At 43.3% G+C, this 23,765-nt stretch overlaps 1 protein-coding gene across 1 annotated transcript in view; it reads left to right on the top strand.

Annotated features, from left to right (window-relative positions):
- Tdrd12 (tudor domain containing 12) overlaps positions 1-23,719 on the top strand; it is a 63,379-nt gene extending 39,660 nt beyond the window's left edge. The window contains exons 16-31 of the mRNA XM_060366722.1: positions 594-785; positions 993-1,121; positions 1,802-1,919; positions 2,601-2,740; positions 2,870-3,090; positions 4,750-4,849; positions 9,047-9,234; positions 9,914-10,124; positions 12,130-12,222; positions 13,936-14,108; positions 20,838-20,947; positions 22,213-22,276; positions 22,370-22,483; positions 22,572-22,725; positions 22,810-22,876; positions 23,333-23,719. Of these exons, the coding sequence (XP_060222705.1) occupies positions 594-785; positions 993-1,121; positions 1,802-1,919; positions 2,601-2,740; positions 2,870-3,090; positions 4,750-4,849; positions 9,047-9,234; positions 9,914-10,124; positions 12,130-12,222; positions 13,936-14,108; positions 20,838-20,947; positions 22,213-22,276; positions 22,370-22,483; positions 22,572-22,725; positions 22,810-22,876; positions 23,333-23,427 (2,169 nt within the window). The 3' untranslated portion in view covers positions 23,428-23,719. The remainder of the gene's footprint in view (positions 1-593; positions 786-992; positions 1,122-1,801; positions 1,920-2,600; positions 2,741-2,869; positions 3,091-4,749; positions 4,850-9,046; positions 9,235-9,913; positions 10,125-12,129; positions 12,223-13,935; positions 14,109-20,837; positions 20,948-22,212; positions 22,277-22,369; positions 22,484-22,571; positions 22,726-22,809; positions 22,877-23,332) is intronic.
- Positions 23,720-23,765: the final 46 nt, after the last annotated feature.

The raw sequence follows: 23,765 nt of genomic DNA, 5'->3' as shown, positions 1-23,765 counted from the left end.
GCCCTCAGGTCAAGTTCAGGCTTTCTTACTGCTGTGTGGGCTTCTTTGAATCATAGTGCATATGACCAAGCTGGCTTCTTATATGAGCAGCCTTGTACCATTGCTTTTCTGAAGCAGTGGGCAGTCTGTGTTGTGTTGTCAGCATGCCATCACACCATGCGTGCTGCTTGCCTGCCATGTGGAGCCTGGGCCTGGCTTATGTTTTCTTTGCCAACTTGTAAACAGTGGGTTCCTATTTCCTTGGCTAGTTTGGTTGAAAATTAATGCAAATTGATCATTATATCTATTCTTCTGTGTTGGTTGTTTTTAGTTGATGGTGTCATCATTCTGTAATTGAGTTTTGAAGTCTTTAATATAAGCACGTTAATCCCTTGTTAAAAACATATAACAAGATGCTGTTTGTGGTTTAATTCTGTCCCTGTGAATTTTACACTGTTTGTTTATCATGCATTTTCTTCTTCTGAAACCCTTTGTTTTTTCCTTATCTTTGGAAAGGCTTTAACCACACTAAAGACTTCAAATGGACAGCCCTCAAATTTTATGTACTAGCCAATCCTTTACTCTATTTGAAACAAAGGTTGCTCATTTTTCAGATGTTTGCCATATTAGATAACTTTAAAAAAAACGTTGAAGTGGAAGAGCGGGAGTCTGCACCACACCAGATTGTAGCAGTGGGTGTTCACTGGAACAGGCACGTGGACCACCTGGTCAGGGAGTTCATGAAGGACCCGTGCATCGTGATCACCGCCCTTGAGGAGGCCGCCCTCTATGGCAATGTCCAGCAGGTGATGGCGAGGGGCTGGGAGCACAAGCAAGTGACTTGTTCATGCTGCCTGTTAGACTGATAACTGTGGTTTCATCACAAAAGTGTAAGTGTGAGTTAGATTTATGTTAGGTTCCTATGCGTTCTTTCTGTTACAATCTCTCTGGGAGAAGTGTAGGTGGAATGCTTTGACCTCTCAGAAACCAGCTGGTTCTGTGTTCATCGGCAGGTAGTGCATCTTTGTCTGGAGTGTGAGAAAACCTCCACTTTACTCCAGATTCTTGACTTTGTTCCAAGTCAGGCCCAGAAGACCTTGATCTTCACCTGCTCTGTAGCGGAGACAGAAATTGTATGCAAGGTAAGCCTGTCCTCATGCCAGGTCATTCTCTCCATGGGTGGGAGCCATCGCTGCATCTGCTGGGCAGAGATGGACTGAGAGGGGGAGGGCAGTGCAGTCTCACGGTGTGACACCAGGCTCTGGCGGAGGGCTGGGCCGGGAAGCGCTGAAAACAGGGACCTGGTACGGAGGAGGAGCAGTGCTGTGTGGCTGTGTCATGTGAAGTGTGAAAAAACGCCAGCATCTGTGCTCTCAAGAAAACCGAGAAGGTGGGATAAGGTAATGTCACATAGAGTGCACTGTAGACAGAAGAGCCAGAGAAACTGCCTTAGGATTCATTCTACCAATCTAATTCTGTAAGCATTCGTTCTTAAAAAAAAAATTAGCACCAAGACGCTACAGCATACAGCTTGAAAGGCCTTACAGTAGCACACATAATTGGTTTAAGCATACACGTGTGCGCGCACACACATGAACGTGCTATTTAAAAGAAAGGGGAGTAGCTTTGCAAATAGTGTTTCATTGAAAGCAGATCTTTAGACCAAACCTAAGAATCATGGGGGTGCATTTGTCTTAAGTTGATGGCCTCATTCTCATTTACACCCTTGCTGGTAATTTAGAGTTGACACTGGTAGTTACCAGTAGAACCACTGACTGAACTTCCATGGACCTAATGCTCATGTCTCTGATTTCATTTTCAGGTAGTAGAAAGCAATTCAATATTTTGCTTGAAAATGCATAAAGAAATGGCTTTTAACTTAAAAAGCATTTTAGAACAGTGGAAGAAGAAGCTAAGTTCTGGCTCTCACATTGTATTAAGTGAGTATTTTAATGTATATTTATATTAGACATGGCTACACTAAAAGGGGACATGTCTTCATTCATATACCTCACCTTCAGACTTCACACTGTTGTTACGATTTCAGAATTCATTAGTAATCTTCATTTCAGGTGAAAATTAACCACCTCCCTACAAGGTAGATCTAGGGCTCTCAGCTGAGCAGGCAGGGTTCCCCTTGGAGTCCCAGTTTGGGTTCACCTGTGTAGAAAGTCTGTTAGTCTGCATCTGTCCGCCTGTCAGTCCATCCATTCATGCACACACCTGTAACAATACTAAGGTTAATAACAGAAATATAAAGGTCAAAATGCACAGAGCAAGTGAAAACTCTATGGGCAGGCTGATTAATAGAGGAAGGAATATTTTTTGAGCTAAAAGAACACTGACCTGGAATTTTGTCAGTAGGCTGTAGCACTTTGGGGGACAAAAAGAGAAAGATGGTATTTGCATATTTGCATATTGAAAGTGTGGCGCAGGGCTGTGGGTGTGGCTCAGTGGTCGAGCTTTTGCCCAGCGTGCATATGGCCTGGGGTCCATCCTCTGCACGTAAAAAAAGGAAGTAAAATGTAGTACAGAAACGTGGTACTGTGTGGGTGCTGGGCCTGCTGATCTGAGTTCATACAGAAACACCATTCATGAGACCTTGTGGACATTTTCCTCAGCCCTAACAGACGACTGCATACCACTCCTGGCCATCACCGACGCCACGTGTGTAGTTCACTTCAGCTTTCCCTCCTCACCAAAAGTGTTTGGTGGACGCCTGTATTGCATGTCTGATCATTTTCAGAATTTAACTGAACAGGTTTGATCAATTTTTATTCTATTTCTTGTATGTGTGTGTTACTGGCAAATTCAGAGCCTACACAGCTTCATTGAGTAAGATCAGATTGTTATGGATGATCTGCATCTTTTATTCACTCCCAATTTTAAGGGTTCTCCTGCAGAGCAGGGAGATAAGAAAACTAAATCTGTCTTGCTGCTGACTGAGAGAAATGCAAGCCATGCGGTTGGTGTCCTGCGATACTTGGAGCGAGCAGATGCCAAAATCCCATCAGAGCTCTATGAGTTTACTGCAGGGGTCCTAGAAGCCAAAGAAGACAAGAAGGCCAGAAGACCTCTTTGTCCATATCTGAAGGCATTTGGCTTTTGCAAGTAAGTCAGTACTTTTTAAAATTGAGTAGTAATGTACATTGAAGTTCATAGGTAACAAACTTGGTCCTTCATGAAGATATCACCCTTATGTCCCTGTGTCAATACAAAAGGAGCACTCAGAGGTTCCCACATGGTCCTCCAGAAATGACTACCTTCCCATAGCTGTTTGTACTGGCAAGCTCTGCTTTTTTTTTTTTTAGGTGACACATATTAATAGAATTCAGTGTGATATTTCCATACATGTATATAGGGTACACCAGCCAACTCTAACCTACCTTATTCTACTAACCTTCCACATACCCTTCACAATTGCTAGCAATCACACTTTTGCTTTCTGATCCACTTGACTTTTAAGTTTTCACTTATAAGAGAACAAAGTGCTTGTTTTTCTGTAGCTGAATTGTTTTCATTATTTCCTCCTTTTGCTACAAATGACAGGATTTTTTTTCCTTACTGAATATTTATTTCTATGCTCTGTGTGTTTACCCCATTTTTAATGTTAATTTATTAATGAGTGTTGTATTAGTTTGCTTTTCTGTTGTATTATAAAACATTCTGATTGAAAACAACTTAGAGAAGAGAGGGCTTGTGGTCCTTTGAATGTAATTAGATACCATAGGCTCATAGGAAGTGGTACTATTAGGAGGTGTGGCCTTGTGGGACTAGGTGTCATTGTGGAGGTGGGCTTTGAGTTCTCATATATGCTGACACCAACGCCCAGTGGCACAATCTTTTGCTGCTGCCTGTGGATCAAGGTGTAGAGCTCTCAGCTCCTCCAGCACCAAGTCTGCCTACAGGCTGTCATGCTTCCTGCATGGTGATAATGGGCTGAACCTCTGAAACTGTAAGCCAGCCTCAAAGAAATTGTTTTCTTAATAGGAGTGGCCATGGTCATGGTATCTCTTCACAGCAACGAAACCCTAGCTAAGACATGGTTTGTTTCAGTTTATCTGTATTTTGTGGCTTTGTATTTTGTTCTGTGACTACATTGCCATGTGTGTATCCACTTTTAGTTTATGGGCCTGTGGCAGTTTGCAGTTGGGCTGTTACATATGGTGCAGTTCTCAATGTTCTCATCCATGTCTTTCTAGGAACTGTGTGTGTGCTCCTCTGTGTGACATGGTTAAGGAGGGGCTCTTGCCTTAGAGGTCAGTTGGCCTTTCTTGCAGATTATGGTGCTGTGTCCTGAGGGGCTGGAGAGATGGCCCAGCAGTTAAGAAGAGCATTGGCTGCTCTCCAGAGGACCTCTGTTGGATTCTCATTAACCCAACAACTGCTCACAACCATCTGTTACTCCAGTTTCAGGAGATCTGATGCCCTCTTCTGGCCTTTGTGGGCACCAGGCATTCATGTGGTGCACAGACATATATGCAAGCAAAACATCCGTACAAATGAAATAAAAATACAAAATTAAAAAAATAAGAATGTGTTAAGGAATAATAAAGAACTCCTAGTTCATCCAGTGTTGATTAAATAGTGGAGTTATTCTTACATGTGCACTGTTGGTGTCCTCTTCAGTCTTAAGCAACTTAGCATTTAAATGTTTGAAATAAAACTTGAGTGTACCTGCAGGTCTATTTCTTGGAAATGTCTTAACATTTCGTGTTAACTTATTTTCTTCTTGTTTTAAAATCTAGTCTTTTTTTTTTTTTTCCCCAGAGACAAAAGGATCTGCCCTGACCGGCACCACGTTAATCCAGAAATGGACACCCCAAGGAAATTATCCAACAAAATTCTGCCAGTGTTTGGACACATTAGGGTACGTTCTGCCTGCATATTTTGTCTACTGGTTAACAGTAATTTTCATAAAGACTTTGTTTTAATTTTTTATTAGTATTTTTTGAGAGTTTTATACAACGTGTTTTGATCATAGTTATGCCCCTCCTCCACCTCCCCTCAGATCAGCTTCTTGCCTACCCAGCTTTGTGTTGGAAAAGCAGAACTATAAAGTCCAGTTGTGCTGCCCACACATCCTTGAATGTGGCCCTCTGCTGGAGCATGGTGGATCTGTCAGTGGCTGCACTCAAGAGAAAACAAATGCTGTTTTTAAAGCAGCAGGAAAAATGAAGCACTGTGTGTTGAGTTAGCTTTTTAGGGTTGCTTCAGCAGCCAGAGCTGGCGACTCGTAACAGCAGCTGCTTTCTCACAATGTATGCCCAAGTATGGGCAGTATGCCAGTGTGCACAGGACAGTCTAATCCTTGTCTTTCCTGTCTCTCCCAACCCCTGCTGCCTCCTCCCAGCCTCTTCTGCCCCGGGAACCTTGCGACTTGATATGTCTTGATTTGGAGTTGCATGTCTCTTAGCCTGCTTCTTCAAGTTGCTGCTTCTATATTCAAGTAGGCGTCTCTTCCCTCTTTTCTCTTATTTAAAAAAAAAAAAAGAAAGAAAAGTACTTGTTACTGGGGAGAAGGCCTACCCATTTGTCTAAAACTATTTCCTTATAGAACTTCTGTTGTATTCAGACGTTCTACCTATTAAATGGCTATCTGTGCTTTAGATAGCCTACCATTTAAGGACTCCTTATGTAGAGTAAAATTGCGTGTGTCCTTGTGGTGATAATTATATTTGCAGAGACCCTTTTTTCAAAGAAGGTCATGCTTATTGTGACATTGGGTGTTAGAATGCCCTTTAAATTTTTTAATGTTGCTGTATGTTAATGTGTGTGTGTTTGTACATGTGTGTATGCGTATGACAAACAGAATAAAAATCAAAATGTGCATATAGAAGTCAGAGGACACATTGCTGAGGCAGGCACTCTTGTTTCTGCTTTGTCGACTTCAGGCTAGCTTCCAAGTAACAGTTTTCCTATTCCCATCTCCCATCTTACTGTATGTGAACACCACTTATGCCTTTTTAACATAGATTTTGGGCTCAAACTTGGGCCTTTGGGCTTGTAGGGCAGGTGCTATTACCCACTGAACATCTTGGTGTCCCAGTCTTAAAATTTAGGGTATTATACAGACATTTTTGAGGGGTCATCATTCCAATCCAGTGCAGTTTTATTCTTGTCATTTTTTTTCTCTAATTTCTAGTTTTTAAACTCATTTTAAAGTTTTCCTAATTCACATTATGTTATTTATTTATTTTTTTTTAGAGGACAGTGCTGAGGTGTGATTCTAGAGCCTCTTAAACATTGCTACCATGTAGTGCTGAATAACCCCACTACACTTTAGTTTATTCATGTAAAATAACCTTTTAGATTATGGTCTTACTAGATGATGTCTCGCTGTGAACTCTGGCTAGCGTGGAACTCCCTTGCTGGCCAGCTTTCATAGTGCCAGGAGGTTTCATGCAGGCTGCCATGGGAAATTGTCATCAACAGTCTTAGTTATGGGATGTTTTTTAGCCAGAAAGAAGAAAGAAATTCTGTTTTGTAGAAAAGTGGATGTACTGGGAGATAATCATAATAAGTGAATTAAGCCAGTCTCAGAAATACAAATATCATATATATTTTCCCCATTGATTTTATAGAGTCATATAAAACATGGATGTGTATGTTAAATGAAAATAGAAGTGAAATTGTCTAGGAGAACAAAGGAGATAAACAGGAGAGAGGAGGGGCAAAAAAGGGGTGGGTGGGGATTGGGATGTGTGTGAGTTAATATGTTCAACATATTATATATACCTGTACAAAAATTGTAAAATACATACAGACCTTTTTAAAGAAATGTATAATGATTTCAGTTAAAAAGTAAACAGAGGAGCCAGGCAGTAGTGGTACATGCCTGCAATCCCAGTACTTTGGAGGCAGAGGTAGGCAGATGTCTGTGAGTTTGAAGATAGCCTGGTCTACAATAAAGCAAGTCCGGGACAGCCAAGGCTACACATAGAAACCCTGTCTCAAACCACCCTGCACAAAACCAAAGTCCAAGTGGATCAAAGATCTCAACATAAAACCAGAAACACTAAACCTGTTAGAAGAAAAAGTGGGGAAGAGCCTTGAACTCATTGGCACAGGTGACAACTTCCTGAACAGAACACCAACAGCACAGGCTCTAAGAGCAACAATCAGTAAATGGGATCTCATGAAGCTGAAAAGCTTCTGTAAAGCAAAACACACTGTCAGAACAAAACGACAGCCTACAGACTGGGAAAGGATCTTCACTAACCGTATGTCTGACAGAGGGCTAATATCTAGAATATATAAAGAACTCAAGAAGTTAAAAAGCAACAAATCAAGTAATCCAATTTAAAAATGCGGTACAGAGCTAAACAGATTTCTCAATAGAGGAATATCGAATGGCAGAGAAACACTTAAAAGAAATTGTCAGTGTCCTTAAGTCATCAGGGAAATGCAAATCAAAACAACCCTGAGATTTCACTTTACACCCTCCAAAATGGCCAAGATGAAAAACTCAAGTGACAACACATGCTGGAGAGGATGTGGAGAAAGGGGAACCCTCCTCCACTGCTGGTGGGAATGTGAACTTGTATATTCTGGAAATCAATTTGGTGCTTTCTCAGACAATTAGGAATAGAGCTTCCTCAAGATCCAGCTATACCACTCATAGGCATATATCCAAAATACGCTCAAGGATACAACAAGGACATTTGCTCAACCATGTTCATAGCAGCTTTGTTCGTAATAGCCAGAATCTGGAAACAACCCAGATGTCCCTCAGCTGAGGAATGGATACAGAAATTGTACATTTACACAGTGGAATACTACTCAGCAATTAAAACAAGGAAATCCTGAAATTTGCAGGCAAATGGTGGGAACTAGAAAAGATCATCCTGAGTGAGGCATCTCAGAAGCAGAAAGACACACATGGTATATACTCACTTTTAAGTGGATATCAGACATATAATACAGGATAAACATACTAAAATCTGTACACCTAAAGAAGCTAAGCAAGAAGGAGGACTCTGGGTAAGATGATCAATCCTCATTCAGAAAGGCAAATGGGATAGACATTGGAAGAGGGAGGAAACAGGACAGGAGTCTACCACAGAGGGCCTCTGAAAGACACTACTCAGCAGGGTATCGAAGCAGATGCTGAGACTCATAGCCAAACTTTGGGCAGAGTGAAGGGAATCTTATGAAAGAAAAGGGAGATAGAAAGAACTGGAGGGGACAAGACCTCCACAAGGAGAGCAACAGAACCAAAATACCTGGGTCCAGGGGTCTTTTCTGAGACTGACACTCTAACCAAGGACCATTTATGGTGATAACCTAGAACCCCTGCACAGATGTAGCCCATGGCAGCTCAGTCTCCAAATGGGCTCCCTAGTAAGGGGAACAGGGTCTGTCTCTGACATGAACTCATGGGCTGGCTCTTTGATAACCTCCCCCTGAAGGGGGAGCAGCCTTACCAGGCCACAGAGGAAGACAGTGCAGACACTCCTGATGAGACCTGATAGGCTAGTATCAGATGGAAGGGGAGGAAGACCTTCCCTATCAGTGGACTAAGGAAGGGCATGGCAGGAGAAGAGGGAGAAAGGGTGGAATTGGGAGGGGATGAGGGAGGGTCACCACAGCTGGGAAACAGTAAATAAGTTGTAATGAATTTAAAAATAAATTACAAAAGTGAACAAAGGAACACATAACCAAAATCAAGGTTTTAATTTACTTACTGTGTGTATGCATATGTGTGTACAAGTACAGGTCAGATCAAAGGTCGTTCTCTCCTTCCACTTTGTGGGGTCTGGGATTGGAAGATCCAGCTCAGGTCTTCAGGGCTGGGTGCAAGTACCTCTACCAGCTGAGCCATCCTTCTGGCCCTAAAGTGAAGCTTTTGAATGATAGAATTTTCTCTAAAAATCCTCTGTTCAATTAAATGGAGACTGTAGTATTTTTCTTGTTTTGGTTCAGTGTTTGGCCTGCTTCCTCGTTTATTCTTCTGTCCTTCTGTGCATACCTTAGGTTGTTAGCACATTTGCTGACTTCTGCAGATGACACTTGTGCAGATTGTATTTCAGTTGTCTTCCACAGTTGTTCATTGCATTTATTTCAGATAATACCTTTTTACATTTCAAATGCAACCAATTACTTTGGTCGTATAATTGATAAACAAATGGATCTTTATGCAACTCTCAATGTGGAAATGAATGAATATTTTAAGGATCCCAGTAATAAGGCAGCTGCTGAGAAGGTGGAAAATTTGGGGTTGTATGGATTAGAAGAAAAAACACTTTTCCAGAGGTAAATTATCTGTTATCCTCTCTCTACAGTTGTGAGACGTGAGTAATTTAAGCAGTGTTGAATGCTCATTCTCACCATGGTCTGTTGTGTGAGTGTCTGTACCCTGAGCCTGGCCACCTCCCAGGAAGGTGGAGCTTGCCCACTGCTCAAAGCATCTGGAACACATGTGCATAGGGCACTCTACTAGTTCCTAAGCATGGAGTACAGTAGCCATATTACTCCAAATATTTATTGATCCAGCACTGTGAGTAGTACATACACGCCTCTGCAACTGATTGAATTTCTCTCTGATTCCTATAAAAGAGGCATTGTTTTCAGTTTACAGAAAAGCAAATGGAGCCCTGGCTTTGTTGAGTAATTTGTCTAAGCCCATCTCAGTGGGTGGCACAATTTGTGTTCAGCCTGGCCACCCAACCCATGTATGTATTTGCACGTACCTTTCTGAATGCACATGGCCCACACTGTTGGTATCAGCCTCGTCTCAGAAACCTAGTCTTAAAAAAAAAAAAAAAAAAAAGAAAGAAACCTAGTCTTTGCCTTGTCCCATTAACTTTTGTTCGTTTATCAGAGACAGGGTTTGTTCTGTCAGAAGTGTGCATGCTAAGGACTGCTGTGGTGTGGAGTAAAACTGCAGTGTAGCAGAGTAGAGAGGCTTCCTGATGTCCCTGCTGTTCCTTAGGGTTCAGGTGTTGGAGGTGAGCCAGAAGGAAGACACCTGGGGTTTGGGGAGTGTCCTGGTGAAATTCATAGATGAAGGCAGGACCAAGCTCATTGCAAGAGATCAGTTGCTGCTGCTCCCAGAGAAGTTCCACACTCTGCCCCCTCAGGCAGTGGAGTTCATTGTTTGTAGAGTTAAACCAGCTGACAGTGAAATTGAATGGAACCCAAAGGTGAGTTACTTTAGCTTCTTATGTTTATTGACTTAGACAATACAGTTAACCCAGGATATACTAAAAATTGGTACATAGTTTCAGTGTGTATATGTGTTGGGGGAGGGGCTTGTTTGTTCTTAACATGGGGGACTTACTATGTTGCCATAGTCATTACTGTTCTGCCTTAGAATGGGAGTCATGGTAAAAACAAACGAACTTCAACTTGAAAAAGAAAACTGAGTACCTGTGAAAATAGGGATACAAATTTTGGATATTCCCTGGAGAGGTTAGGTGATCCTGTCAGGATTGGTAGTGTGGATTTAAAATGAGAGAGATAGGTGGCCAGAACAGGTCACAAAGACTTTTTTTCTGGACCCCGTGGGGTCACTAGAATTTCATCAGTCAGATGGGGTACCAACAGCAAAGAAAAATGCCTGTTCCATGCAGTGTAACATAGAAGGCTATTCCACTCAGACTCACATGGCAACCTGAGGTGGGTGGAGGGGCCTGATAGATCATCCCATTCTTCACCAGAGCAATGAGTTCTATTCATGATAATGCATCTGAGTCTAAAAGGTCAAGTTATGGAAGCTGGTTAATAGGAGATGAGATAAGCCATTATGATGAGCGTTGGAAACTGGCTGAGTTTTAAGCAAGATTAAATAGTACCTAGGCAATAAGTCAGTAGCAATAAGCAATGGCCTTTTTCAGCTGGAAATCTCCCTCCTTTGTTTTAATAAGAACTTAGAGTGTTCACTGTGTGTCAGGGGCCATACTGAGTTCTGCACTCATCATGAGGAAGGTATAGTGCTTGTCCTTTGGTCTGTGAAGGTGACTTGAAGGACAGTCTACTGTAGAAACGGGAGGTTCTAGTCAGGCTTTCTGTTGCACCACGCTCTAGAGGAAAGGGTTTGTTCGGCTTACACTTCTGCAATATAGTCTGTCACTGAAGGAAGCAGGGCTGGTACCTGCAGTCACGAGAAGATTTTCACAGGCCGTGGGTCCTGCTTATCGGCTTATTCCTCACGGCTTGCTCAGGCTGCTTTCTTATACAATCCAGGACCACCGGTCCAGGGATACTACCACCCACAAGGGGCTGAGCCATTCCCTGTTAATCCTAATTAAGAAAATGCCTTACTGCCAGCTCTTAGGGAGAGAAACACTTTCTCAACTGTTTTCAGATAGCTCAGCTTGTGTCAAGTTGATAGAAAACCAGCCAGCACATGAGACAAGCTCTCCTGCGAGTTGTTGCCAATTCATTCACTGTCCCAAGAACACTGAAACAATCTCGCAGCAAGGACCAACTAACTCTTTCCTGTTCTGCTCTATAGGGATTACAGTAAGCACAAGAGATAACTGAGACAGGTCTTGACTGCTGTGGCCTTCCTGAGAGGAGAGTGGTCATGTTCCTGTGAAAGAGCAAGGCCCTCAGTTGTACGCCACTGGCTGCAGAGAGCTCTGTGGCCATAATGCCTTCTAGAGAAGCAAGTAGGACTTCTGCTTCACTCCCTCAGCTGTCAGGAGAGGAACTTCCAGATGCTGTAGGTATTCTGAGGGTCGACAGAGGAGCTGAGTCCACCAGCTGTAGTGAGAAATAGCATTACAGGTCCAAAGGCATAGACCTCTCCTGTTCTCGGGACTCACATGAGGTCTTGGGCCGGTTCCTGCATTTTCACACACCTGCTGTTGCTAAACTCTTCTGCACCTTTAGGAAGAAAGGAGGCAGATGCATGCCTATGGTCATAGAGCTGGTAGGAGAAAGAGGTGTAAAGTGTAGGATGCCTTACGTACTGAACAACATGGAAAAGATGAGATGCTAGCAGGCGTGGCGGCACATGCCTGTAAACCCTCGGGAGGCAGAGGCAGGTGGATCACTGAGTTCGAGGTCTGGTCTACAAAGCAAGTCCAGGACAGCCAGGACTACATAGAAAAACCCTGTTTTGAAAAACAAAAATACAAAAAACAAAAAAGATGAGCTGCTTGCCCAAAGGCTCAGTTGAATAACAAAAGTACTTTGTTTCAGGTTACTAGATATATTCATCATAAAATTGTTGGGAAAATACATGATGCCAAAGTGGTACTGGCTTTGGGAAATACTCTGTGGATTGATCCGATGGTAAGTGTGCAGTTTTCTTCAAAAGAAGTCTTCTCGGATAGCTCCCAGAAATGATGTAAAGGATTACAGTTTGTTGGTAGAAATAGAGGTTTATTTGAGGTTCTATGGTGTATGTGTGTTGGCGGGGGTTGTTATCTTGTTATTTGGGTCATGAGTTTGGTGTGGGTTTTGTTTTTGCCTGGTGAGGTATTTTTCATGGTGACAGTGCATGTGGTCATTGTATATAATGCACATCTATACCATACATAACTTGAACCGCATATATGATAAGTACCAAACATACATAACATGAACCTTTCCTCACTGCACATGACATTGTCCAGTTTTACAGTGATGTTTCATTTTATCCTTTGAATTATGAATCGCAGATCATTACATGGGTTTCTGAGCCTCCTGCCCAACCCAGAGCATAGGTCAGAGCCTGCAGCCAGCGTGCTTGCCTTTCTAGTTTCTAACGCTCTTGGCCTTGCTGGCCAATCACTGATGAGAAGCCCTGTCCTGGCTTCAGAGCTGTCCTCATGTTTATAGTTTCTGCCTTGTTCCTTCTTCATCAGTTGAGCTCCCACTATGTGCTTAAAGCCATCTTGCACCCTTAAGTTCCATGTGTGGGAAAAAGACCCTGTGGTGCCAGTATGGAGAAGAAAGTGTGACATGTGGCTCTGGCAGCCTGTAGGATTCTTCACAGTTGTACTGCATTAGACAAGCCTTATTTGTTACGATCACTTATAATATATAATGGAATTCAGTTCCCATCTTGTTAAAAGTAAATTTCTTAAAGTTGGAAAAGCTTTAATACATTACAGTGGAAGTTTAGGTATAAGATTTATGAATAAGAGAAAAAATCATTTTTCAGAAAGAAAAATTTCAATTACCAGAACAGGTAAGCAGAGATATTTAGGATTCATAAGTTGTTTTGTTATAGTTAGGATTATAGTTGTCCTTTATTAGAGAAGAAAAAAAGATTAAGCAAGGTTTTTTTTAAAATACCATCAGAATAAGAATCAATAAAGAAAACCCACTTGAAAACATGGTTGTTAGAACTGCAGAGTGTTGGGCAGTGTCTGCGGACATACTGAAGGGAGCAGCGCCCCAGCTTGTCCTCCCGAGCAACTCCCCTTCGCTGTGAGGGCTGACTCTTCTATGCATCCCTCGGTTGGAGTGTGCCCTCAGCAGGGTCAGCCTGTTCTCATCCCTGTCCTTCCACAAAATGGGGCACCTGACCTGTGTCCACGCTTTTCCACATAGGAATTCCACTGTTGGACTTTTCATGCTTGCATAAATTGAAATGCTTTGGTGGGAGAAAAGACAAACAGATAAAATGGTGTAGAACACAGGACTTGGAGCCTTGGCATGAGGAGTCCTTTAGAGGCGCTTGAGGACTCTGAGCTTTGTCAAAGAGGCCAAAGGAGACTAAGAAAGAAGAAAGCACAAAGAGTGTGTATCTGGTTACAGCACCCCAAATTGTTGGGCACCAGGGTATCACATCAGGGCTCTCCTCATAACTCAGATATCTCACAGTGTGGGATGAGACTATAGCAGATTCTGCCGTCACTTTGGGGATAAAATAACTGGCTGTCCTTGCATACTGAGACCGGTATCCAAGTCATGTGACTTTTAGGAAGCCTTGAGTGGCTGTTAGAGAGCTTGTGATCCAGGCAAGATTCAGAATGTGACTCTTACAAATGTTATGTATTTTTCCCCCTTTGGTTGAAGGTGCATGTTACAAAACTTTCAAATCTAAAAACTTCTATCATTGATTATAATGTTCGAGCTGAAATTTTATCCATGGGAATGGGTATTGATAATTCAGAACATGTAGAACAACTGAAAAAACTATACAAAGAAGCTAAACTGCCAGCTTTCGAGGACCTTCCGGGCCAGACCTCGTAAGTCCATTTCTGTCTCCCTGTGGGAAGCTGTTTGGTTTCACGGAAACATAGCAGTGCTGAGATAAAGCTCCATGTTCTAGCACGCAGCTTTCAGCACTTTCAGGGTTCAGGGCATCTTGTTCTACACACCAGCTTACCTCTCTAGTGTTGCTGGAGCGGTGTAGACAAAGCCGAGCATTTTAACTGTTTCTTTTACAGAAAGGACTTTTATTGACATTTTATTTTCAGGTAGCTCCATGCGCAGTTTATTAGCACACTTGGGTATACTCAAGGTACACTGTGGACACCAGGGGAAAACAGAGATGGGGCTCCCTAGCTTTGCAGTTCATTTGAATGGACAACATATGTGCTTTGTCTGTCCCATGTCTGGCCACACTATCTCACACTGACCATACATACTGTGTGTGGAACTGTAGATCTAAGTGTGCACTCTGTGTCCCTGTGAAGTATGTCCCCATGCTCACTTGGTGTGCAGTTGACTAGGCTTGCACATTTGCTGTGCTGCAAGATGGCGTCTGCCATCATGAGGAACTGAGTGTGGTTACTGCGACTGCCCACTAGGTTTGTTTTTCTTTTTTTATTAATTTGTTTGTTCATTTTACATCTTAGTCATAGGCCCTTCCTTTCCTCTCAGTCCCACCGTCCTTCCCCGGTTTTTCTTTTTTATGTATTGCAGGAAATAATGGGTTTCATCATGACGTTTTCACACATGCACGTAATGTTCTTTGATCATATCTCTGTTGCACTTCTGTCTCTTCTCCCCCTTGCCTCTCATTCTCCTCCTCCAGATAGTCCCTTTTCTACTTTGACATCTCTCTAAAAATCTAGATTCTTCACTTGAAAGAAGAGAGATAATGTTTGTCTGGGTCTGGCTTATTTCACTTAGTACAGTGATTTTCAGTTTTATCCGTCTTCCTGCAAATGCCATGGTTTCAAGTTTTACATATGAATAAAACGCCACTGTGTATGTTCTCCACGTTTTCTTTATTTCTTCCTCTACTGATGGGCAACCCTTGATTCCCTGGCTTGGCTACTGCAGGTAGTGTTGAGGATACACAGATGTGATCACTGAGCAGTTCTCCATACTGGCTGTTGCCAGCTTAAACACCCCCACAAGGACTTGCAAGTTGGCTCACAGGGTAAGGGCACTTGCCACCAATTTGGTCCACAGAACTCAGTTGGTAGAAAGAGGACATCAGTTCCTGAAAGTAATCCTTTGCTTTCCACATGTGTGGAATGGGATGCAGTGCCCTCCACAACATGTAAAGTATAATAAATGTAAATATTTCCCAATAGGTAGAGCAATTTTTTAAAATAACCATGTGTAGTGAAGTCACTCTGAGAAGTGTTAATCCCACCATGTGAGAATAAAACCACTACCACAAATGTGAAGCAAGCTTTAGTTAAATACTGGCCAGGGTGAGGGGCTCTGGCCAGGTCCATTCTGGAGTTCCCGGAAAATGGTGAGGAATCAAATCACATTTTGCAAAGACTTACATAAGGGCTTCCACATTTCCCTGCCAGATCCAATCAGTATATCCTAATGTACTTCCTGCCTGCCACCTTCTGCCTACGCATGAGCAAGCACATGTGGTGCAGTTGGGTCAAGCAGACTTGCTTTAGGAAGCAAAGACGTGGCTTGTTGTTTCCCATAAACATTAGCCTCCAACATCTCTGGAAGGATCTATCCTTGGGCCTTTAAAGGTTAGATACATTTTGTTTTGTGGATCTCTTAGGCATAGTAATTAAAATGTAAAACATAACTTTGGCTCTCACAGAAGGTTCATGTGATGATTAATACTGACTGTCAACTTGACAGGATCTAGAATCACCTAGGAAAGAGACAAATTGCAGGACATGTGTCTAAGGGATTTTTGAGATGGGTTAGTTGAGGTGGGGAGATGTGCCTCAATGGGAGAGCACCACCTCATAGGCTAGGGCCCAGACTGAATAGAAAAGAGAGAGAGCTGAACACCAGCATCCACTCTCTGTGCCTCCTGACTGGGTCAGTAATGTTCCTGGCTGCCTCACGCTCCTGCCCCATGCCTTCCTCCCACGGTGGACTGAACCCTCATATGAGGCAAATAGCAACCTTTCTTTACATTGATTTTATCAGGTATTTTGTCACATAAATGAGAATAATAGCTAATGGGGGAAGACATACACAGCTGTGTGAGCGCCAGAGGATTTGTACCAAGCTGGGCTTGCTGGCTCATGCCTTTAATCCAGGATTTAGGAAACTGAGACAGGAGGATTGCTGTACATTTGAAGCCAATCTGGGCTACAGAATAAAGTCCTATCTCAAAGGAAGGAGAGGGTGTAACGTTGTATACCAAAAGCTCTTATCAGAGAGAAAAATATTCTCATCTCACTTACTAGAGATGAGGACCAAAGACTTGCATCTCTACCTGATAGAGTGCAGTTACTAGGTGGTAGGAGCATGGGCTCTGCTTACTTGACAGCAGGAATGAGCAAGTAAGAGCTGCGGGTAGGGAGCTGGCTCCAGGGAGGGCTCAGGAGCCAAGAGCTGGCTCCAGGGAGGGCTCAGGAGCCAAGAGCTGGCTCCAGGGAGGGCTCAGGAGCCAAGAGCTGGCTCCAGGGAGGGCTCAGGAGCCAAGAGCTGGCTCCAGGGAGGGCTCAGGAGCCAAGAGCACCTATTGCTCTTGTAGAGGACCTCCGTTCAGTTCTGTGTAACTCTGAAGTGGTTTCCATAGTAACTGCACGGCTTTAAATGCATACCCACAGGAACCACATACTCACCAGAATTTGTGGTCTTTGGTTTTTAATAGTCATTCTGACAGGGTGAATGCAATCTCAAGTTTTAATTTGCATTTCCCTGACCTCTAAGGATGAACACTTTTTCCAAGTATTTATTGGCCATTGGTATTTTTTTCTTTTGAGGGTTGTCTGTATAGTTCATCAGCCCATTTATTAACTAGATAATTTTGTTGCTTTGTATTTAATTTTTACAATACTTATACATCCTGGATATTAGTCTCCTGTCTGATGTATAGTTGGCAAAGATCTTTTCTCTAATTTCTGTAGGCTTTCTCTTCACTGCAGTGGTTGCTGTACAGAATTAAACTTTTATATAATCTCATTTGTCAATTCTTGGAATAATCTTCTGTGCTTCTGGAACCCTGGCCATGACATGAGGACCCACTTGATCCCTGGGTTTTACTGCTGTGATCCTCTGTGATCTCAGAAGGTTATTAAATTACAGCCAAAAGGAGAATAGGTGGTCAAAGCATCTGGCAAAGATAAAAATAGTTTGAGATGTGAAGTGGTTTTAGCTCTTTGTCGAAGTAAATTAGATACTAGTGGAGTTAGGATAATAGTTGTTTTCCTCACAGGTCAAGGAAACAAAAGTTTCTGTTACTATAAGGTATTCTTTAAAAACAAAGATGTTGTTACTGTTGGGATTTATTCCTAACTCTGAGTAGAGGCTGTGCAAGTCCTCTTCACACAATGGCCTTGGAATTGAGCAGAGAAAATCTTGGTTGTGGTCAAGGTGGAGACAGATGCAGAGCCTTTGGGGTATAGGATGAAACAGTCTGGAAAAAGAGGCCTATTACATAGTAACAGGTTTTTCCTGCTGATGAAATGAGCCAGTTCAAGTCTGATTAAAGCATAAAGCCAGGTTTATTACATACAGCTCTTGGGTAGGTTCTCTGGTCCTGAGGGAGGTTGCCATGGGGGGGGGGGGAGGGAGAATGAGTGTGCTCTTGCAGAGAGAGTGAGGGAACCAAAATATCTGGATTTTATAGGGAAGCCCGCCCGTGCACTGGAAAGCTCAGGATAGATAGAGAGGTATGCCAGGTATTCCTGTTACCACACCCTACCAGGTAGGGGCTGACGGATGCCCGGAGAACCTAGAGGTCAGGTTCACTTTGGTATTTAAATAGGCCCCTCAGCCACTTGTCCCAGCGCTGAAACCCAACACATAGCACGTAGATTTTCAAGTTCAGGGTGATTCTGAGAGAGGGGAATGGTGGCCTTTGGTAAGAGTTCAGGAGCCAGGCAACTTTGGGGCATTAGAGTCATAGTAGATGGTAGAGTATGAGTGCGCAGGTTTGGCATCTTTGCCTGTGTAGTTGGACTGTGGGCATGACAAAGGTATGCAGAGCTCTTAAAACAACTGGAAGCAGCATGTGGGAATGAGGAGATACGATGATGCTGAGGGAGATAGGTTGGCAGGTGGTAAGAGGGGGATAAGGCACTGCCTGATGGAGCTGTCACAGGACTGAGGGGCTGACAGATACAGGGATCAGGATTCTGAGATAACACTAAGCCAGATGGTTGGGTAGGGACAGCTCATTAGAGGCAAAGCCCAGAGCTGGCTCTTGGATATGTTAAGTTTTAAGGTTATCAAAAGGAAGCAGCTTGGCCTGCTGACACTGGGGCGGGAAGGGGGCCATGCTTGCATCTAGTATGGGAGGTCTTGTATCTAGTATGGTGGTGACAGTGATGGAGGCCCTCAGCCAGTTCCAGAGTGGTGGCCCAGGTTCATATAGATGGATCAGAAGCCCCCGGAGACAAAACTAAGCCCTCTCCCTCTTTAGAGGTGTCAACTTAAATTCTCTCTAAAAGCCTGCAGACAGTGAATTATATTGTCATCCATAAGCAAGGGAGCAGGGTTGCAAGGAAGTGCTGCCTTGTATATTTTTATTTTTTATTTGACCTACATGACTGCTATGCTGGTTGTTCTTGTCCACTTGACACAAACCTAGACATAGCTAGAAAGACAGAACCTCACTAAGAAAATGCTTCCATAAAATGGGCAAGCCTCTAGGGCATTTTCTTAATCAGTGATTTTTGGGGGAGGATCTAGTTCTCTGTGGGTGATGCCACTCCTGGGCTGGTAGACCTGAGTTGTATAAGAAAACAAGCCGAACATTCCATGAGGAGCAAGCCAGTAAGCAGCACTTCTGCATGGCCTCTGCATCAGGCCCTGCTTCCAGGTGCCTGCCCTGCTCTCTTTCACTAATGGACTGTGGTATGGAAGTGTAAACTGAAAACAACCCATGTTAAAGTATCTTTTATTCACCTGATTTAATTGTCGTCTCAGAGGTTACTGCCCCGGTCTGCTAACCTAGGCCTATTCCTGGAAGCTTCTAGCCTCTGTACAATCTAATCTAGACCTAGAATGTTTTCAGCCTCTGAGAGTTAACTGTTTAATAAGTTCACCCTTTGTAGTTCTTTCTGAACTCTGGCTGGCTTGTTCAACTCAGCCGTTTCGGCTCAAATTCCTCTCCAAGCTGACTGATTCACTCTGGCTTCTTTCAGTTTCTGACTTTTTGCTCTGTGTGGTCTCAAACTTACTCTATTCTAATCTTCTGGCTCCTTTTCATTCTCGGGCAAATCTGTCTTTACCTGTGTTTACCTGTTTTCTCTCTGCAACCTGCCTCTGTCCCGGTAAAACTGTCTCTTCCCTCTCTCCCTCTGTGCTGCTCTCCATGAAGAGTTGGGCATATCCTGTTCTGCCAGATCTTTGATTCATCACTTTGTCTGCCACTCAGTTAGACTTCACTTTCAAACATGTGTCTTTCCTTCCACAAACTAACTTTCCCTTCATTGTTTGGGATTAAAAGTACGCACTAAGGGCATGTCTGTATTCCAGCCAGATTGCCATGTTGCTGACTAAAATTCCTCTGCATGTCATGGTGTTCTGTCACAGCAGTAGAAACCCTACATTAAGACAACTGATTGTCTGCTTTAAGAGCCAAAAGAATAGTGATACATAGTTTTAATTTTTTTAAGACAAGTTCTCTACATAGCCCTAGCTGTCCCTAGAATTCACTGTGTAGACCAGGCTGTCCTTGAACTCAAAGATCTGCTTGCCTGTGTCTTCCAAGAGTTGGCATTAAAGGCATACACCACCACTCCTGGCTTTGTGTGGGGTGTGTGTAAATTTTCTTGAAGAGATGGTCACCTGAGTGAAGTGCAGTAGTCTCTAATTGGCTAGTAGGCAAAATCAAAGGGAGATGTGTTGGATTTAGTGGGTGTCTGTGTACATAAAAAGATGTAAATGGAATATAAAATTTTTTCTTATTTTATGTATACTGGTGTTCTTCCTGCTTGTATGTCTGTGTGAGGTTGTCAGAGCCCCTGGAACTGGAGTTACAGACAGTTGGGAGCTGCCATGTGGGTGCTGGGAATTGAATCCAGGTCCTTTGGAAAAGCAGTCAGTGCTCTCAACCACTGAGCCAACTCGTCAGCCCTAATATGTATATTTTGGAAGCCTCATCTTAGTCTTTCCTCTGAATCTTAAAGCTTGGAGCTGGAGCGCCACCTCCACACCCCCACCCCAGTGAGGTTTACTTTTTTTATGGAAACAGTATTCTAGAAGTTAGCCTACACTGCTAACAGCATAGACTCCAGGCAGACACACTAGGAGACAGGTGGGGAGGAAGAGAAACCAGCTGTGCACCTGGCCTCTCCTGTCTCGTGTGAGTGAGGAAACTACATATGCTCCTCTTCCCAGTTCAGTGAGCTTGAAGGACAGGCTAGCTGAGCAAATGAGAGCGCGCCTTTCTCTGATCACGTGTCCCTCATCAGATGTGCGTGTTTGGAGCAAGAGCACTGAGCAAAGCTGACCAGCCCTATGCTACCATTGTGCATGGATCACACAGGCTCCAGGATGACAAGCACCTCAGTTGTTTAATGTTGTGGCCTCCTTTGCCAGAGTCTCCTCAAGTTCACTTAACCTCTGCCTCTTCTGGTTAGGATTCCTACCACAGTGGAAGACGCCATGTGTTTGCAGGACACTCAGCAAGGAGATGGAGGTACCGAAAGAGAGGCCGATTCCCAGGTGGACTCAGACAGCCAAAAGCCTGGTTAGTGCCTGCATGTAAAAGATGCTTAACTCGAGTTAGGATTCACATATTTAGGCTTTTTGTTCACTGTGAGAGATGGAACACAGAGCAGCACACACCAACAGCACTGACCTGTGCTGGCCTCCAGGGATTCTTTTCAGTAGTGCTTTCTCTGTAGGTAGTAGGTCATTTGGTTGGTTGGTTGTTTTTTGGGTTTTTTTGTTTTTGTTTTTGTTTTTCTGAGACAGGGTTTTACTGTGTAGCCTTGTCTGTCCTGGACTCAATTTGTAGGCGATGCTGGCCCCGAACTCACAGAGATCTGCCTCTGCCTCTCTTGGGATTACAGGCATGCACCACCACATCTGGCTTATTGGTAGTGTTTAAGCAGTGATGTGAACACGGTTAAGGGTTTTGTCCCATGTGTGTACCTCTGTCCACACTTAACTCATCCTGGCTGACAGCTTCCAGCACCCTCCCCAGTGATCCAACTTTGGTTTTGCTGAGTTGGAAGCATGTAGCATACACTGTGTTTCCTCCAGTCTATAGCACTGTAACCAGTGTTGTTTTTTAATTGTTAGGTTATATTCTATAATGGGAATATACCAGGGCTTTTTTGTACCAGTAGTTTACTGGGAAACACCAAGGTTGTTTCTCAGTAGGGGCAATGGTGATTAAAGTTGCTCAACACCTTTTTTTTTTTTTTTGAATGGTAACTTTAAATGTTTTAGGTAAAGAAGCCTAAGTTCATTGTCTCAGAAAAGGTATGTTAGCAGTTGTTCCATCTGCATGTTGGTGTAGAAGCCTGCAGGCTGAGGGAGCACAGGCAGCCTGGATATCTACTCCACGGCAGTCACGTGGACAGCAGCCACCTTCAGTAGAGCAGCTGCTTTCCTGAGTCTACTATTTGAAGTTGATTATAATTTACATTATTGTGTCATTTTCCTAAAGGATGTGCGCTTTAGTTCGAATTAATGTTACTCAAGACCTAAGTTTTAATGAAATTTATACTGTTTGTTTTGTTTTGTTTGTTTTGAGACACAGTCTACATATCTCTGGCTGTCCTGGAACTCACTATATAGATCAGACTGGCCTCTGACTCACAAAATTGGCCTGCCTCTGTCTCCCCAGTTCTGAGATTAAAGGTGTGCACTGCCACATCCAGCTGGAGTTTATACTCTTGACATAACTCTGCCTGTAAAAGTTGCCTGCCTTGGGCACAAACTCGTGCGTACGTACGTGTGTTGTATATAAATAACCTGTGGAATTTTAACGTTGACTTTGTGTAGAAGTTTTACCTGAGGACACTGGCAGAGCTGACCTCAGCAGAGCTGCACAGCCACATGTGAAAAGGTGTGTATGTATGTGCCCCACCTGCCAGCTGCCAGCTGCCTGTCCACTAGGCTGTGTGCTGACAAGTGCAAAACCCTTCTCCTTTCCTTTTAGCTTTCACCCACAAGTCAAGTGGTTCCAAAAAGATGATGTGCTCATCTTAAAGATAAAGATAAGGAATGTCAAGGATTATAAGTGCAAATTCTTTACAGATAGAGTCGTTTTCAGGTAGGAGTGTGTATGTGTCTGATACAGTAAAATTGAAATCACATACAACATTTTAGATGGCCAATTTTATTTCTTATTGAAAACCTAGTGCCTGGGTAGGAGACAAGTTTTACTTGGCTGATATGGAACTTCAAGGTGACATAAGGAAAGATGATTGCAAGTGCATAATCAAAGATGACGAACCTCTCATCACACTTGCAAAAGAGAAGAGGGCATGCTGGTGTGGCCTCCTCAAGCAGAGGGTGAGTTGGTGTGCCTGTGACTGGCTGGTCCTGCCCTTGAATGCCTTGTACTTACTCACCTGTGTCCGCTCTTGTGTCACACAGAATCCTAACGTGGCTTTTGACTTTGACCACTGGGAAGAATGTGAAGAGGACAGCCCCTTCTCCAAGGGTGAGATGAGCAGACCCTGCTCTTCAAGTGGGGGTCGGGGACAGGGAAGTTGGCTGGACACACCGGCTGTTGTTAGGGATTCTACCTTTCAGAAATAAGCTACTAATGAAATTCCCTAAAAATTGGTGTTGCCCTTGGTGCTAAGTGTTCTGGTGTGCACATGTAGCGACCCTTAGTGATGAGCATGTTTGAGTATTTTGAGTGCAGGGGTGGAGCCCATAGCTTCGTGTATAGTGGGAAAGCATTCTACCACTGAGTTTCTAAACACTCCTTATAAACTCTTTCATGATGTTCCTTCTTAGAACTGTTTAAGAGCAGCCGCATCTTACCTGCTCACTGCTTGCTTAAATAATTTGAAAGAGCTAGAGCCACGGGACATTTGCTGCATTGACCAAAATAATGGGGGTGGGTGGTTACGCTGTACTAAACCATTTTTAATAATACCAATTCTTCTAGTTGTAAGTTCTAAAAACCTGTCCTGCAAAGTGGCAGCCTTGGCTGAGAACAGCGGCAGCTCTTCAGACACTACTGACGGCAGCGAGAGCGAATGAGAGTGTGAATTATCCAGAAGAGTGAGAAGATGAACAAACTGATAAAGCTGTGCGACTAGAAGATAAGGAAACAAGTCATATCTAAACCTTTCACCTTTAGAGTGAACTATCACTGCGGCACTGGGATGGATGATGATGAGAAACTCTTAATTGACATCACTGAAAGTTGGGGGGGGCATACCCGCTGATAGATTATGATAAGAGTGTCAGCAGACAGTTCAGGAAGGCTCTGTAGTCAGAGACACAGAAAGTTAGGGACACTTTTGATCCCAGCACTCAGGAGATTGAGACAGGAAGACTTCAAGTTTGAAGGCAGCCTGGCATATATAGGGAGATTC

Source organism: Meriones unguiculatus, chromosome 14, assembly GCF_030254825.1.
Source record: "Meriones unguiculatus strain TT.TT164.6M chromosome 14, Bangor_MerUng_6.1, whole genome shotgun sequence".
Lineage (NCBI taxonomy): Eukaryota > Metazoa > Chordata > Mammalia > Rodentia > Muridae > Meriones > Meriones unguiculatus.
The sequence above is the reverse complement of the archived record's forward strand: the minus strand, read 5'-3'. Positions and strand labels throughout refer to the sequence as shown.